The sequence below is a fragment of the Diadema setosum genome, chromosome 19, assembly GCF_964275005.1.
Source record: "Diadema setosum chromosome 19, eeDiaSeto1, whole genome shotgun sequence".
In the NCBI taxonomy this organism is placed as follows: domain Eukaryota; kingdom Metazoa; phylum Echinodermata; class Echinoidea; order Diadematoida; family Diadematidae; genus Diadema; species Diadema setosum.
The window spans coordinates 13,510,093-13,526,629 of NC_092703.1; the positions used below are offsets into that span (position 1 = coordinate 13,510,093).

The following is a 16,537-nucleotide window of genomic DNA, read 5'->3' on the forward strand; positions in this document are numbered from 1 at the left end:
TGTGGCTCTGTGGACTATGCCCAGGACTCTCAGTCGTAAGGTCCTCAGTTCAAATCTGTTGGCAACAGCAGTAGTAACAGTACCCCCTGGGCAGGGCACTTTATCCTCATTACCACCTGGCCAGTGAGGAGGAGATGTATGAATGTCTTGCAGTCAATTGCATCCACGGTGAGCTAGTATAATAAGTCCAATTTTGAATTTGTATATTACAAATCATTAAGATAACTGTGAAGCTTGCATGGACGGCATAAAGCAAGAAACTCAGCGATTCAGTATCTAAGCCAAAATATTAAAAACTCAAGCTGAGAGGAATAAACTAGACATGTATGGTAATTTCCACCCGCTGCATTTTGTACTTGTTGTCGAGGTTGCCTGCACCATGTCGTTATATAGTTCAGATGCGAAAGCAGTCTGCCAAGCTGTCCCAGTACTCTACCATAGTTACAAAACATATTTGTGATAAGGGACATGTGGCATTTGAAATATTGTTATGAATAGCCGATCTGGCATCATCTAGCTGAAAAGGGGGTACGTAGAATCCCCCCCCCCCCCCCAAGATTTTCCTTGACAACAAATTATTGTGTTCTTTCTTTGTTAAGTTATTTCATCTTACATGTAGGAACAAAATATTTACAACTCATTTGACAAGAATTTTTGACGATGTTGTTATTACTTGTAGTCCAGTGAATGTTTAACGTGTACAAATGACAACTGTGGGGTCATATTTAATGCACTATGCAAAGGGTAAGGAATAATAGCAGAGAGCAAGATGTAATGAATAGTACATGTGTCAGCGTAGAATGATTATAGAGGGAAGTACAGTCTGATTGTAGTGAATATGGACTGAAAATAACCATAGTGATAAAAGATTGAACATAGTCATAGTGATAAAAGATTTTTAAAAAAATCATAGTGATAAAGTATTGAAAATAATCATGGTGATATAAGATTGAAAATAGTCACAGTGATAAAGTATTGGAAATAACCACAGGAATGCGAGGTGAAATACAGCTCAGTATAGCTAGATTTTAATCTATGCATACACCCACACAACCTTCTAGAATTAACTCTTGCCTTGTTGAGCTTTACACCGGCTTCCCACCACCTTTTCTTTGCAGCAAATGGATAGCAGAGTATAGAGGTCAGGTGAAAGGTCAAGTAAAAGTGGAAAAAAAAAATAAACCTTGTCTGTAAACCTTTTGATGCCTGCATAAAGGTCAATCATCGGCTGTTTGGTGGAATCGTATGGACATTTCCTGTCGATTGAGTGGGTTTTCACACTGGATTGTGGCTAGATGATGCAAAAAAGGGATATGTGAATAGCTTTTTGGTTTGTTTATCGGATGCTAGAAATGTCTCTAAGTCAAATGAAGAGGTGGATGACCATGGGGAGAGTGGTGGCATCATGCATCAACTCTTTGGGGTAATAACAACGTGGGAGCAGCAGTGGATCAAAATATGAAATGTAATTTTTTAATCTAATGCAGAGATAGCGGTATATGGCAAGCGATGCTACTGCAGTGGTGAAGCTAACTCCTGTAAATACCTGTGCTTCAGAAGTTAAGATCACATGAACTGTGTTTGAGGTTTACAGATTGTTCCCCCTTCCCCCTTGAGAATGAAAATGTCTGAAATAGACATTGTTCTGGCAAAACTTCCATTTATCATTCCAGCATACTTTGCATTCACATGATCCTTGTAGACACTTGTTGAGACGCCTTCAACTTACTGTACTTTGAGGTAGTCATATGATTACTAGTAAATACTACATGTATAATCTTTACTGCATGATATAAGCTACAGACTGTAACTTTATGTAGCATGAATGAGATGTAATCATGAGGGATGAAAATGCTCCAATTATGTGCAATTATAAAAAAGAGCTGTATTTATTTGATATGGTGTTCAATATGAATTTTAAAAAAGAAGAACAATTGTTGTATCCTGATGAATGCTAAAATGTATGCAAGTATGTAACCATTGAGCTACGTATATTTCAGCTGTTGTACTAAAAGGAAAAAATTGTGTAAACTGGGTGTCGAGGCCTAAACATTTATGTGCAAACTACTCTTTTAAGGTGCTCCAAGTTTTAGACAAGAGTTGCCATAGAATACAACCAAGTGATAGATAATGATAGTTACTCATTCCATTGGAGGAATGTATATTTGATGAACAAAACCAGTAGATGGCCCATATTTCCATCAGCTCATTATACTTGCATGTGTGAACTACTATATCCGAACTTTGCTGCATGGCTCCGATATGATTATTCGTATTCAATCTGAGAAAATTTTTCAAAAATGTATTTGATAATGGAAGTGGGAAATGTACCCACTACGGTGACGGCGTGAAGTATACCATGCCCGAGTTATGACTGTGATCTTTAAAAGTAGGTTAGAGGGTTACTGTCAAGTTATTAGGAGAGCGATGTACTACGTATTCAAATTGGAAGAATTCATTCTCCATGTTTTCATTTCTCTTCCTTGTCTCTGAAGTGCTTTCTATTTATGTACTCTTGTTTCCGGGTATCAACTCTTTCATATGTGCCTTTTTAAAATGTATTGTGGTGTATTGTATTTGTACTGTATTGTATTTGTATCGTACTTTGTATTGTATGAGATGATATCTTGTTATGTTATTTGGTATGAGAAAGAAATATGTGGTTATTAAGAGAATAAATTCAGGGGATATATTTAACTTCTAGTGTCCACCTTTGCCTATGTAGTAGTGGAGTGGAGTGATGCAACAGAATTCTTAAGTGTGGAAGACTTTTCAACTACAACGACCACTCTTCAACAATAACCACTTGACGAAACACAGTGTATCTTTCTTCTCGAATAAGTTCCATGAACATTTATTGGAAAATATTGAAAAAGAGGACGGACACTGATGAAGCAATACAACTTGGTTTTATAATGTACACTGGAAGATAACAGTACAGCATTTCAAGACGATAAAGCTGCAATACATTTGTTGGTGGGCATCATGATGTTATACTGAAAGCCATAATTTTGCGTCTTTTTTGTAGGCATTCTATTCCAACACATTTCACACACTGTATTTTACATAGAAATTTTGACCATACCAACTCTTATATACAAATCAAGGAAATCGGGTGTACAAGTCACTGCATCCAATAAAAAAAAGACAATATACAGGTAGGAGTGCTGATAAATTCTAAAATTTGGAATACATTCAATGTACAGATACAATACAAAATTGTGTACAGCAATATCATGAACAAACCCTCTTGCCCTCAAAAAGAAAAGAAAAGTGGCATTCAAATAAATAATCATAATGAAATCTATCATAGATCAAACACACTTGTATACACTCTGGGTTGCCATATTAAAAAGAAGTTGTTTGGTACATCATTTACAGATTTCACAAAAGTCACACAAACCCCAGTCCCTAACTGTAATCATCTGCATTAAAAGAACAGTTTTAAAGTGTGCAACTAGAATGCCTGTAGCTGCCACATATTGATGCCTTTTCCAGCTCTAGTGGAGTTCTAAGAATTACGCAATTCTCTTTAGGGATTCTAAAGGTGGCCACTTTTAAAAGCCTACTCACAATAGTAAATCACTGCAGAACATTGGTCTCTGCAAAAATAAATATCAAATTAAATCAACACATCAGTGTAGCTACTCTCATACAGCACTATTTGAACAGAATATGTGGCACTAAATGTACATGTTAATGCATGCTACATGAATGTATACATATAATGGTACATATGTACACATGCATGTATATGTGTGATAGTCGAAAGTGTTTGTGTGTGTGTTTGAAAAGCCTTAGATTATTAAAGGCTATAGGTAACATGCAGCTGTGGTTCAAGCTCTTCCATGTAAAATCCCAAATGCTACAGTTAAATGGTACAGGAGAATCCTACACAATCGCACTCTTCATCTGCAAAGGAAGACAATTTCTTCTTTTCAGTGAAAAATGCTGGTGATATTGAATAATTCTGGAAATGGTTGAATGGTCATAAATGACCAATTCATTCGCATGGTAAAATTTGTTGATGTTTCTTGTCCTGATATCCAAAGACAGGCACTTTGTCTTCGCAACGTCATATCTGTCAATTTGTTTCGTTGGCAGTGGGGCTTGCGGGGAAAATGAATTTAGTTCCGTTTGTAGGAGGAGGTTTCTAGACCAAGTTACTTCTACTTCGTCTCCAACTTTGGGGGATTGTGGTGTCACACAAGAGTGGGAGGGGGTAATCAGTAAGGGCGAATGGTTGCGGCCAGGCCTCGCAGGGCCCACTTTGATGCCGAGATGTTGTCGTGGCGCACGTCCATGAGGAAGATGGGGTTGCGGGCGCAGACGCGGTTGGGGTAGACGGGGCAGAGGTACATCTCGCTGGTCCGCTGCTCATTGTAGGCAGGCTTCTCGCTGTATGGCAGGCAGGTGATGTGGATGATGGGGAGCAGGGTGGCGCCGTGACGGGGAGGGCAGTCCTGCAGCTCCCCTGTCGTCTTCTCCCAGGAGCACCCCCAGACGTAGACCCCGTACACAAACATTCCCTCTTGAGGGGGGTCCCGCACCTGTGAACAGTTTAGCTTAGGTTAGTCTATCTCTTTTATCAAAAAATCATAACCCATCATAAGATGCTAGATAAGATGCTAAACAAATTGCTGCAGTACAGTGTTGTTAGCTGGTAGTAAAATTGTAACAGTTCTAAGTGAGTGCAGCTGTGATGCACGCAAATGAACAACTTGAACAATGCAAAACACAAAATACAACGTGGGTAGTGACCTCAGTCACGTAACAAGGGATATACATGTATTGCGTGGTTGATTGTCCAATCAGATTACAGAATTCACCAGCACTAACAGATGAAATAATGTTTTAACGTATTCACTGCCATATCAATCAAATTCTTCAATTCAACCAAGTTTAATGTAATTTCAAATCCAGCCCAAAATCGAAGTAAGGAAAATAAGAGAATTAACTCACATGATCTTTGTCCCTGGCCGTGATCTCTGTTTGGAAGACGACCGGCTCTGCCTGGGCAATGTTGTGCCCGTAGGCCCTGATGGCGTCCTGCTTGAGTAGGGCCAGCAGGGCCCTGGGCTGGAAGAATGCCCCAAGCCAGTAGGCTGGAAACTTGTCTCGGCCCTGTGCACAAATAGGAATAGCCATTACATAGTGTTCTGTACAACATGTGCTTTCCCTTTTCCCTCTTCACTAGTATCATACATTATTCACAGTTTTCCCACAGGAACAACACAAGACTGAAATAGTGACAGCAAATATGAAAGTCAATTTGCAGCCAGGTAAACGGTCATATGCCTTTAAAACTTGCATTTTCTTCCCCAGGTTGACTTGCTAAGTGTGTTATGCTACTTTCAGACAATATCTTGCCACAATGATGTACCCACTCTTGATGATTTATGCCAAATAACTATTGTTGATTGCATAAAAGGGAAACATATTTTTATTGAACCATGGCCCGACCTTGCTGACCTTTCGTAGGGTCTACTCCCAATCTATCTCCTCAATTACCATGTACAATGTATACTAATTCTATGCCTTAAACTCTTGTGAATATGAAATTCATTTGTTACGTTGTGCATGAAATGAACCCATCATGCGAAATGCCTGTAAAATCAGTTGTGTAAGGACGTAATAAACAGCATAGGGGGTAATGTCCAGTTGTTAGCTTGTGATGATATACATGTATCTAATAAAGAATCAAGGAACTTTAATAGATTCCAAGACTTGCAGGGTCAAGTCCAAATGTTTCTTCACTCACCTGGATGATGATTCTCTCGAGGTGTTGGCATCGCTGGGCTAGGTCGGTCATCCACTGGCTAAGGGTCCAGTTCGGGGGCGGGGCGGAGTCCCCGCACATCTGGCACCAGACCTCCGGGATGCGGTGGTGGAAGAGGTCGTCGGCGATGTGGATGAGACGCTCCGACATCTGGTCGCCGAACGTCTCGTTGGGGTTCTCGCACAGCGTCTTCAGTTTCTGTGGTGGTCGATGAGGAGGAGGAACTCAGGGTTAGTCTTGGCTTACCAAGTGTGCCCACGGGTTAATGTGACTGCATCTCTATGAAACACCAGTTACCACGACGATTACCTTGGTCTGTACATCTTCCTGTCTCTAATCTTCACATCTACCAATAAATAAATGATGTGAGCCTGATCTTGATGTCTCCGCTGATTTCTTTCTCCCCCTGCTATTCTCTTTCTTTCTTCTTTCTCTCTATTCATTGCTCTCTTTAATATGTTTATAATTACTTCATGTCTTTATTTCTAGGACTCAATGACCCCTCAACATACAAGTAAAGCAAATTCAAAGATGAAATGTACCAGAAAATATTTCTATTGTGGCTCCGTTTCCCTCTTTTTATTCCAATTTACATAATGTGTACATTTTGCAAGGGTTTTATGTTTTGTTTTGTTTTTAATTGTGCAAGTCAACCGATATTTGTCAAATTACTGTAAAACATGATATATTCGCGGCATGAAATTTTCGCGAATTGGAGCCGACAGCCCTTTTTGCGGCATGAATTTTTCGCAAACTGCCACTGGCATTCAATGCATATAGTGTAGACAAGAACTTTCGCGTGCATTTTAATTTCGCGAATCTTGGCGCTCGCGAAATTCGCGAAATTAAAATGCACGCGAACATTCCTTGTTTTACAGTATGTCAAACTGCATTGTATCTCATATCCAGATTGGGATAATATTGAGTTTTCACTTCAAATAGGATGATACTCATTTCTGGTTCTGTAGCTCCAACTCTCAGTCATGAAATCTACCACTTGTGAAATTGTCCTGCGATTCTCAAAATATTAGATTTATGAAATATTTGGCATACAGTGTATGCAGTATCTTTCTACATTTTTCAGCTCTTGACCATAGCACTGCGTTCCACCTGTGCTATCTTTTATAGTGTATTGTATCACATACACAGTGTAAACATGTATACACCGTACGCGTGTGTGTTTGCTTTGTGTAATCACGTGTGTTCCTCTCTTGATCTTTCCTTTGCAAAGCTCTGCCCATCTGCCTCCCTCCCCACATCCATCTTTTAAACCTTGTGGAAACTTCTTGCACCCTAGCCTTGCTACATCCAGCAACATAAAACTTTGGCTAATAAGCAGCAACCATGCCCACCGTGAAATTGTTGCGCATTAAGACTTACGTTGAAGGTGGCTTTGAGGTCGACGAGGAGCCTGATCATCAGGTCAATCTCCCGCAGCACGAAACGATTGAAGGGCGTGTCTCCACCGGCCTTGCGCACTCTCTCTGCGATGTAGTCCTGCAGGTTACCACAGCGAACAGGGAAACATTTCAGGTGTGAAAGGAGTCTACTCCTAGACAGCCCTGCTCCACTGGGCAAATTCTCAAACCTGATCCCTATTTACACCAAACCTTTAAGCACCTGAAGATGATTTCTAAGACTTAAAACACACCATTACAACTATGTTTAACTTGGTGCTCCTTAGTGGCTGTGCACAGCATCGAGAGATTGAGAAATGAATGTAGCTCATAGCTAATTTGATAGTGCTTCAAGTTTTAATAGTGATGGAACGCACATAAATTTCATTTCAACAACTTTCCAACACTTACATGTACATAAATTAAAGAAGCCCCAATGTAACACCAACATTCGATAGAACCAAGTTGTTACTGGAATGAGTTTAACCTAGTTAATATGAAATGTGCTGTTTATTCAAATGACCATCTTTTATTAAGCCTTTCACTTACACATACAAGTGATTTTCTTTATAATTTTCTCATATTTTGGGGCATTCTTTTTGGGCAAGCAAAATTTATGCTCAGCCAAGTATTCTGCACCGATTTGAAAACCTGCTTGCCCGACTTGGCATGTGGTAAAGAAAAGTTATGTAGCACCTTGTAGAAGGGGGGATGCATCACAGTGTGTATACAAGCATACAGGTTAAGAGCGATTGGGGGGGGGGGGGATTGGGTAGGGGATATATAGGGCCTGGATGGGGGCTTTTTTTCATCTCACCCTGTTCCAACCCTTTGGAATCTTGCCGATGATATTGTGACAGATTTCCCAGATCTCTGTCTCACGTTTGCTCTTCAGCAATGAGCGGCTGGCGCTGGCATAGACACCCATGGAAGCAACCACTGGCTGTAAAGGGGTGCCGTTGACCGATGCCACGGAGGGACCTGAATTCCAGACAAATATGAAGAATGGGTCATGATACACATCAGGTCGTAAAGATGTACTATACTATCACAAATATCATACTATTACTACAACTACTACTACTACTACTACTACTACTACTATTACTGGTAATTACAATGCACTATTACTACCACTGATATTAATTACATGAATCATCAAAACAAGGACTAGGAATAAATGTACCATTGTGATGGTAACTAATTTTACCTTGCATTAATTGCACTCTCTTTATCTTACACGATATGTGCATAAGATTCAAAAACATACACAGGCACAAAAAAGTTGGCAATTTGCAGGCTACAATAGTTATTTCACTCACACAGGATCTACTGTAGAAGTGGATATTTTCACATAGGAAACGTACTGTCACGCTCAGCTGAATAAGATGAATTTCACATGTTTTTGATTCAGTGGAATCAGTACATTCATTACTGGAACATATGTCACGCAAACATTTTTGTGTGCTTTTATTTTCACACTAGCTTCTGGCTGTGCGAAATGTGAGAAAATTTTGTCAGTTGAGAAAGATAAGAGCATTAAGGTGCCACTTAATCCGAAGGGTTAAAGGCACTTTACGCCCTTATCTCTCTAAACCAAGAATTTCTGCACCGCAAAAATTTCCACTTTGACAGCATACTTTCAAGTATCATTGGCATACTTTAGCAAAGGTGCCTGGGGCATTGAGGGGAGTAAACGGTGAAAGTCACCTTGGAAAGGAGAGGCTGGCCGTGGCTGCAGGACGTGGCTGAGGGTCTTGGTAGACGGCATGGCGTCCAAGATCTGGTTGAGCCTGGTGAACACATACTGGTCATCTCCAAGGACGGTCTGCAGGAAGGATGGTCAAGGATGACAGTTACAAAATGTCACTCAGGGGTTTTTTACAATTTTTCTATGATGATTGGGCAGCATACTGTTTGACAATCAATAACTCTAAATTTAACTCTAAAATTCTCAAGATATGTCATATGAACATGAAGCGATGTGTGACTGTATTCTGCACTTCATACAACACTGGTGTGCTTGTCCTTTAATGTGTAATATGCTTAATATGACTAAATTATCAGAATTGTACACTAGCCTAAATGATACAGGTACAGTTGAACCTCTCGTATCCGGACAAGTTGGGACCGGGGCTCATCCGGATAAGGGATTTGGCCGGATACGGGAGACTCAATGCTTTATACATGTACATATTATACATACACATGTACTGATGTAGCCCATTGTAGTACCACATGTAGTAATGTGTATACTGCAACCTTTTCATTGTTACACTCAGTAACAGACCCCAAAATAGAGGTTCGTGTTTGCAAGAATGAAATCATTTTCTTTTATAAATTCTTGGGATGATTTACCTAAATAATTATTAAGAAATGTATCAAGTATATGTAATTCATGTGTGTTTGTGTAGGAGTTCTCAAGGAGTTGGGAATCCCCCTTTCCTCCCGTAATTATAAAAAAAAGATTAAAAAACAACGGCGAGATTGCGTCCGGATAATAGAGAGATCCGGATAAAGGGAGGCCGGATAATAGAGGTTCAACTGTACTTGATTTTCTGCATTATCATTAATTCACAAGTGAACCTTGTTGCACTGGACTTATCACCACCGATCAAACATTGATACATTTCAATTAATAAAGAACTTCAGGAAGAGACCCTTCTGCCTTCATATCTTACTTCCTTTTTTTATTTGGAAGAAATCATATAATAATATGAACTATGTAACAAACTTATTAGTAGAATGCAATACAAGTGCATCTTCAGCTATTTGCAGCAATTTTCTTAGACAGGTTTCAATTCTAGATGTTTAAACAGATTGCAAAATCAGTTCATCAATGGACGTTTCTTAGTTTCATGGCTTCAATAATCATTTTTAGGAGACAGCTATTGACTGTAAAAATCTGACAATTGTTACCTCTCGAAAGCTTGCAAGAAAAAATGTTTTCACATTGCTAGAAAATTAGACATAAGAAGTTTCTAGTTTATCATTGTTAACAGAATTATTAGAGTTAAGTTGTTATGTTGCGGTGAATCTACAAGTAGTGTATCTTATTTAGTTTGTTGTTTTTGTTTTAGCACTACAAAGCACTCATGGTGAAAACTTTCTAGTGTTCTGTTAAATGTGTTGGTTTGCAAAATGACAAAATCTTGCATAGCATTCAGGTTTCACTCTTCATCTGTTATTCATCCTTCACATTAGTTACATGTACCTATTCAATACAATTTAAAATACAATCTATGTTGTATACCAGTATTATGGATTTGTACCACATTTCATACAGAGTTAGTGGAACTGTACACTAGTGTATTCAGTGCCTTAAACAGTGATGTATGTACAAAGTGTGCCATGGTAAAAAGATTAGGTTTTGTGCACATGGAGTGCAGGATGGTTCTGATGTGATTTTGTGCATACGTACAAACAGTTAGTGGATCAACTTCAACAACACTGGCTCAATTAAAATCATCATGATACTGTATACACCATATAATCCTGCTTGAATGTCAATTGCATTTGTCATACAAGAGGCAATGTACAGTTTAAGTACATGTTTGTTACTTTTAATACTGTGTGGGTATCAGTTAACTCACAAAATTTGCAAAATATATATTAAAAAATTATACATGTAAAACCATGATGAAACACGTGGCTTATACAGTACGTATATGGGATTCACAGCCAAATTTCAAATGCAAAGTTCCAGTGCTGTCTATTATGCAGAACATATGCAATGTGCCACACACTCTTCACCACTATACAAAGAACTAAATTATAATGGATTCGAAGTAAATATAATGCAGGTACCAATCCACAGAACAAAGTACAGCATCGCAACAACATAATATTACACATCGTAACCCTGAAGTGGGGAAAAAGAGACATTATAAAACACTTGCCATGATCAAAAGTGAAATATTGGTACTGGCATGCATATGGATGCTGCTAGAACAGCATACTACAGTTGTATCTGCCTTTGTCACCCACACACAAACACACACACACATACACACACACACATCCTGTTCAGTTCAATTAATTAATAACTGCCCCCCCCAAAAAAAAACAAAAACAAAAAAAAATAGCTATGGAGTTTCCATTCATTATCTTAGAAGACTGTTCTATACATCAACTACAAAGTGCCGATATCCATTCTGTGTTCAAACTGGCTTTGATGGAAAAAATCCAACTGCACAAAATGGGTATGGTTTCATGAAATTTACACAGAAAACAAGAAATACAATTGTGCAATTTTGTAATTTCCATTTTTTCTTTCACAAAAATGTGGAGTAACGAGATTTGCAATTGAGATACATGGTAACACTGTTCATGTTCTTGCACAAGTCTCCCATTGTCATACCACACAATCTTCACTTCATTCCCCTCTTTGGACATGATCAGAAAGCCACAAAGGAAAAAAAAAATTATTCTTGATATCAAATTTCTTTTTGTGTGTAGCACGATAAGATTTAAGTGTGAAAGAGTTATATTAACAAACAAATCATTTACCCAAACTAAAGCATGAATTTTAAGATATTTATGCATATGAGCCAATAGGAGAGCTGTGAGCTGATAACATCATCAACCATCAACCCAAAATTTTATACTAAACAAAAAGATATTTTCATTAAAAATTAAAGTCCTCTAGGTACTGATGTAGAGTCCAGGAAGAATACACACATCCCCTTCCTCTATATAGATGACATAATTCATCACAGAAGGACAAGGAATCCTTCATTATTCTTTATAGTACCTTTAGTCCATTGTCAGTCATGTATACCAGCCAAGAACGTTTCACAGACAGTGCCTCACTCACACCCAGAAACAAATAAAAGATAAAGTCTTCCCTTCAAAAGCCATCAGAGGAATCAAGGTACAACAGAGCAGGAGCAACAAAGACCACGATAGTGAGGAGATAAAAAGCGAGAGGGGAAAATATCACTCATTTCATCCGTGCTGCTCACATGGTGAAACCCACAAAATAAAGGAACCAGGGAAAACCAAAAGTTAATGAATGTGGTCTTGAGGAATGTGTTCAAATGGAAGAAGAGGACTGAGCATTCAAAAGCATTGAAGGCATTCTGAAGACATGCAGAAATGAGACACACATGGTGAAAAGCTGAGGAGATCTTTGAAGGAAGATGTCACAACAACTTGCAACCCCATCAGTCCAGAGTCTTGCATGCATGTCAGAAATTCTCCCAAGAGAAGACCAACCCTGCACTTTTATCTATTGAAGTCAAGCCTTCATTGGTGCTAATATATCATCAGTTTAATTAGACATAATTCAAATCATCTTTAAAGAATCTTTGCATTATTATCTTTTTCTTCAGTTTGAGCTCTTCATGAAGTATGCACAGCCACAAGTAAAAGTGTCAACTCCAAAATTACCTATTGAGGTCTCAGTTTGATTTCTAGACATCTTTGGATCAAGTATCAAAAATCTAAACATGAAGCTATTTCTTTTTAGGGAGGCAAGTGCTTAAAAGAATCACGCATTAAAAGGTAGAAGCTTTAAATTTGAAGTCATGGCTGCTCTTTTGATAGCACGTGATGGAGCAGTCTTAAAATGCCTTTACTTTGTCGACTTAAAAAACAAATCCAATTAAAACAGGTACCTGGAGAAATAAAGACAAGCATTTGGAAGGCATATTCCAAACTTTTATTGAAAATGCAAAAAAAAAAAAAAAAAAAAATGCAAGAAAAATCATGCTGAACCTTTTATTTGCAAGTATAGAAGTGCAACAAGAATATTTGAAAGAAAACATCTGATGTGCTGTACTAAAACAATAACCATTGTAGAAATTGAAAGAAATATCATTTCATTGGCAAAGTGAAAGAGCCAAGCTGCATAAATCCTGAATGATCTACTGGCGATCTCTAAAAGGAAACAGAATCTAATGGAATCTAGGCATTCAGTAGCAAAATAATCACTCATTCAATAAACTGTCTTTCATATGAAGTTTGTTTGTTTGTCTGTAGCCAGGCTCCTATGGATGTGCAAATGGTTTATTGGTCTGTGTTTCTTTTCCCTCAAAGCCCAGGTATACGGCAAACACCACTCCCTAGACACAAACATTGCAAAAGTGCAGCGATCCTGGTGCTGAGTGGATACTTACAGCTACTGAGACAGTTACACCGGTCTGTTGTTTCAGCAATTTGAGATGGAGTCAGAACGGATCGTGGTTAAATCATACGCAAGCCAGGCAAATAAGGACACTGAAAATTTAACTCCTATAAACTGACATTCAAGTACATTCCTTACTTGAAAGCCAGGTCACGGAATTTGTAAAACATCTGGACCTATTAAACTACACATTAAAATACATATATGTAGCAAAACACATTGTAAATATAACGTATTGCTTAAGATCATGACCAGAATATATCATATGCAAGCATTTCACTAGAGAGGAACTGTGTTTTTGGTGTTTTTGTTTTTGTTTTTGTTTTGTTTTTGTTTTTTTCACTGACTTCACCAGACACAGGATTTCAAAGTTCAGTGACTAGGGGCACCAAAACATAAACAGGCAAACAAAGTTTTGAGTAAAAGGAACAACCCATAAAGGAAGACAGAATTACACTAACAATCACAGTGAAAAAACTTTCAAGGGTCATCTTTTGGCTTATAGCACATCAAAATAATGCAAAAGAAAGAAAATGATTTTCAGATTTCAAGATTGGTATATTTTTTTTTCCTTCTGGTACACAAGAAAGTAACTACAGTGAATAAACACAAAAATTAGAAACACTTCATCTTCTCTTCATCGAGTCTCTTTTCTTCTTTTCAAAAATTCTGATTTCAAGGAAGTTGCCACAGATAATGATTATGGATACAAAATCTAGAAACCGAAATCCTCCGCTGTTTTTTTTTTTTTTTTTTTCAGTTGAGGTTTGAATATCACAATAATTTCTTTTGCTGCATCTGAGACGGTATCACATACAAATTATTAATGCCCAATATAATTAAAAAAATAAAAAATAAAGAGGAAAACCAAACAAAAGTGAGAAAAGATATATGAGAAAGAAACAAACAAGAAAGAAGGGTGTGGTAGGAAAACCTACAATTGTACAAATTGCTTGAAAAGAGCTTGAAAATTTCAGGAAAAGATACAATGAAATCACAGGAAGTTTTCCATGACATTAAAATTTATTTTACTGATCGGGGATAATGACACTCAAATGCTACTGGACTGTCTTTATTGTTTTTCTTTCTTTGTGTGTGTGTGTGGGGGGGGGGGGTGGTGGGGGATTGAAACTAAATTGGTAAAGGTGATGTGCATGATTGGAATGTCTCATGGAAAACAATTCTTAACAATCTCATATAAGTAGGGTTCACATGAAAACGGCCATGTCTGTGTGATGGAGTTGAGGACACCTCTATACTGGGAGGACTAAAGAAATATTTGAAAAGACATGCTGGTCAGAGCATATAGTGGATTGACAGGTATTGTGGGTTGATTGAGTTCATGTCTTACCTTCATAACCTGGCCACCAGCCATCTTTAGGTGTTAAAGAGAGATACATCAAAATACAAATTTAGCGATCACTTTGGAGATATGAACATTCACACAGAACCCAAAGCATCATAATTATCCCCCTGCTCTGGAACATTTTTCAGAAAAATCTGGTGGACTTCAAAGCACTGTCGGCAAAAACAAGAGGACTGGACATCTGCAGTGTTTGACCATAAAGAGCCGTACCATGCCACATTCACGTTAACTTTGATACAAACAATAACACCTCCTAGTTAATATTTCTGATTAGCAAATGAATAAGCAAATGAAAGGCCAATTCAAGGCATACCCCAGCTACAAACTGAGGCTTTTATACTTAAGTCAAGAGTTCAGATATTTTTCTATCTTAACATTCTTGTCAGCCAGCTATGAATCCAACCCTCCATTTCAGGCTTGACACAACAGTTTTCTTTCAGGATAGATGTATCGTTCTTGGCTCTCAAAAAACACACAATTTTGTTACTTTGCTTCCACAAATGATGGGGGAAAATATAATGAAGTAGCACAAAGTGAGTCAATGCATTCAATCCACTTGTTCATGAAATTTACGAGTCGGGTTAATCACGTGATATTAGACTTGTCCAAGCGTTCTCAACGGAAAAGAATGGCTAGTTTCCTGAAATCAGCAATCTCCACATACAATTTTGTAAGTTACTCACAAAAAAGAGGGTATTACTGTCATGTTATCAACACAAGGGGCCATTAGTTACCATCATAGCAGTACCATATGTTGTTGTCCCTACGAAAGTATGAAAGTATAAATGCGGCACAAACTACTCATGGATAACGCAATAAGAGCTTAACTTCCACTTGCAAGATACAACTATGTCTCCCCCATTGCCTAGCAGAACTTAAAACCGAGAAATTGATCATAAGTCCCACAAATCTAAATGAAATCAAATTGCACGGAGCATGGATACAAGTGCCACTGCACTGGCCTCTTGTTAAAGCAGGTTTGACATACAACAGGCCAGACAAGGTTCATTGCAAAACTCAAAATACTGCAAAAAAACAGGCAGCATAAAGTGTGGGCTCTCTGACCCCACTTTGGGTTACTGTAAAACCAGAAATTTTCATGTGCATTTTAATTTCACGAATTTTGTGAGAGGCAAGATTCACGAAATTAAAACTGCAAGCAAAAGTTCTTGTCTATACTATGATATGCCGTTGATACCAGTGGCAATTTGTGAAAATTTTGTGCCGCAAAAAGCTGTCTACATCAATCAGCGAAAATTTCATGCCGCGAATATTTCTTGCTTTACAGTAATATGAGGAGACAATGCATGCAAACACACATACACTCACACACGCACACACATGCATATACACTCAAAAAAAAAAAGAAGAAAAAGAAAACACATGCATGCCAGTAACACACGCACAGGCATCAAAAACAAATAAAGTGAAAGAGAGAAAGAGAAGATAGAAATAAAGAATCGTTGCCAAAAACATGTATCGCTTGACATCAACCACAATACACACCAGATGCATATATTTCATTGAAGCAATGCATATAGTGTAGACAGCCTAAAACAGTCAAGCACATGCATGATGCAAACACACATATTACCAGCCAGCTGGGTCAGGCCTAAACAATCTCACTTCCTACTGAGTTTTCACTTATTTCTTGGTTAATATGGAAATTGCATTGGTGTGTGTGCATGGGGGTGGGGGACACAATATTGGATTTGAACTTCACTAAACTATTCAATTAAGTCATTAAAAGCAAGTGTTACGCTAACATATAAAAAACGATTAAGCATTATTTGGTATGGTGTTTATATCTGTTAATTCGAGGCACACGTCAATTGTGGTGTGCTAGACAACTGCAATACAGATCGTAG

General features: G+C 38.1%; 1 protein-coding gene across 1 annotated transcript in view; it reads right to left on the bottom strand.

Annotated features, from left to right (window-relative positions):
• Nucleotides 1-2,826: 2,826 nt before the first annotated feature.
• LOC140242501 (dynein axonemal heavy chain 5-like) overlaps nt 2,827-16,537 on the bottom strand; it is a 93,531-nt gene continuing 79,820 nt past the window's right edge. Inside the window, exons 69-74 of the mRNA XM_072322237.1 lie at nt 8,887-9,004; nt 7,994-8,157; nt 7,160-7,276; nt 5,762-5,977; nt 4,963-5,124; nt 2,827-4,550 (exon numbers count right to left, since the gene is read on the bottom strand). Coding sequence (XP_072178338.1) covers nt 4,227-4,550; nt 4,963-5,124; nt 5,762-5,977; nt 7,160-7,276; nt 7,994-8,157; nt 8,887-9,004 — 1,101 coding nt within the window. The 3' untranslated portion in view covers nt 2,827-4,226. The remainder of the gene's footprint in view (nt 4,551-4,962; nt 5,125-5,761; nt 5,978-7,159; nt 7,277-7,993; nt 8,158-8,886; nt 9,005-16,537) is intronic.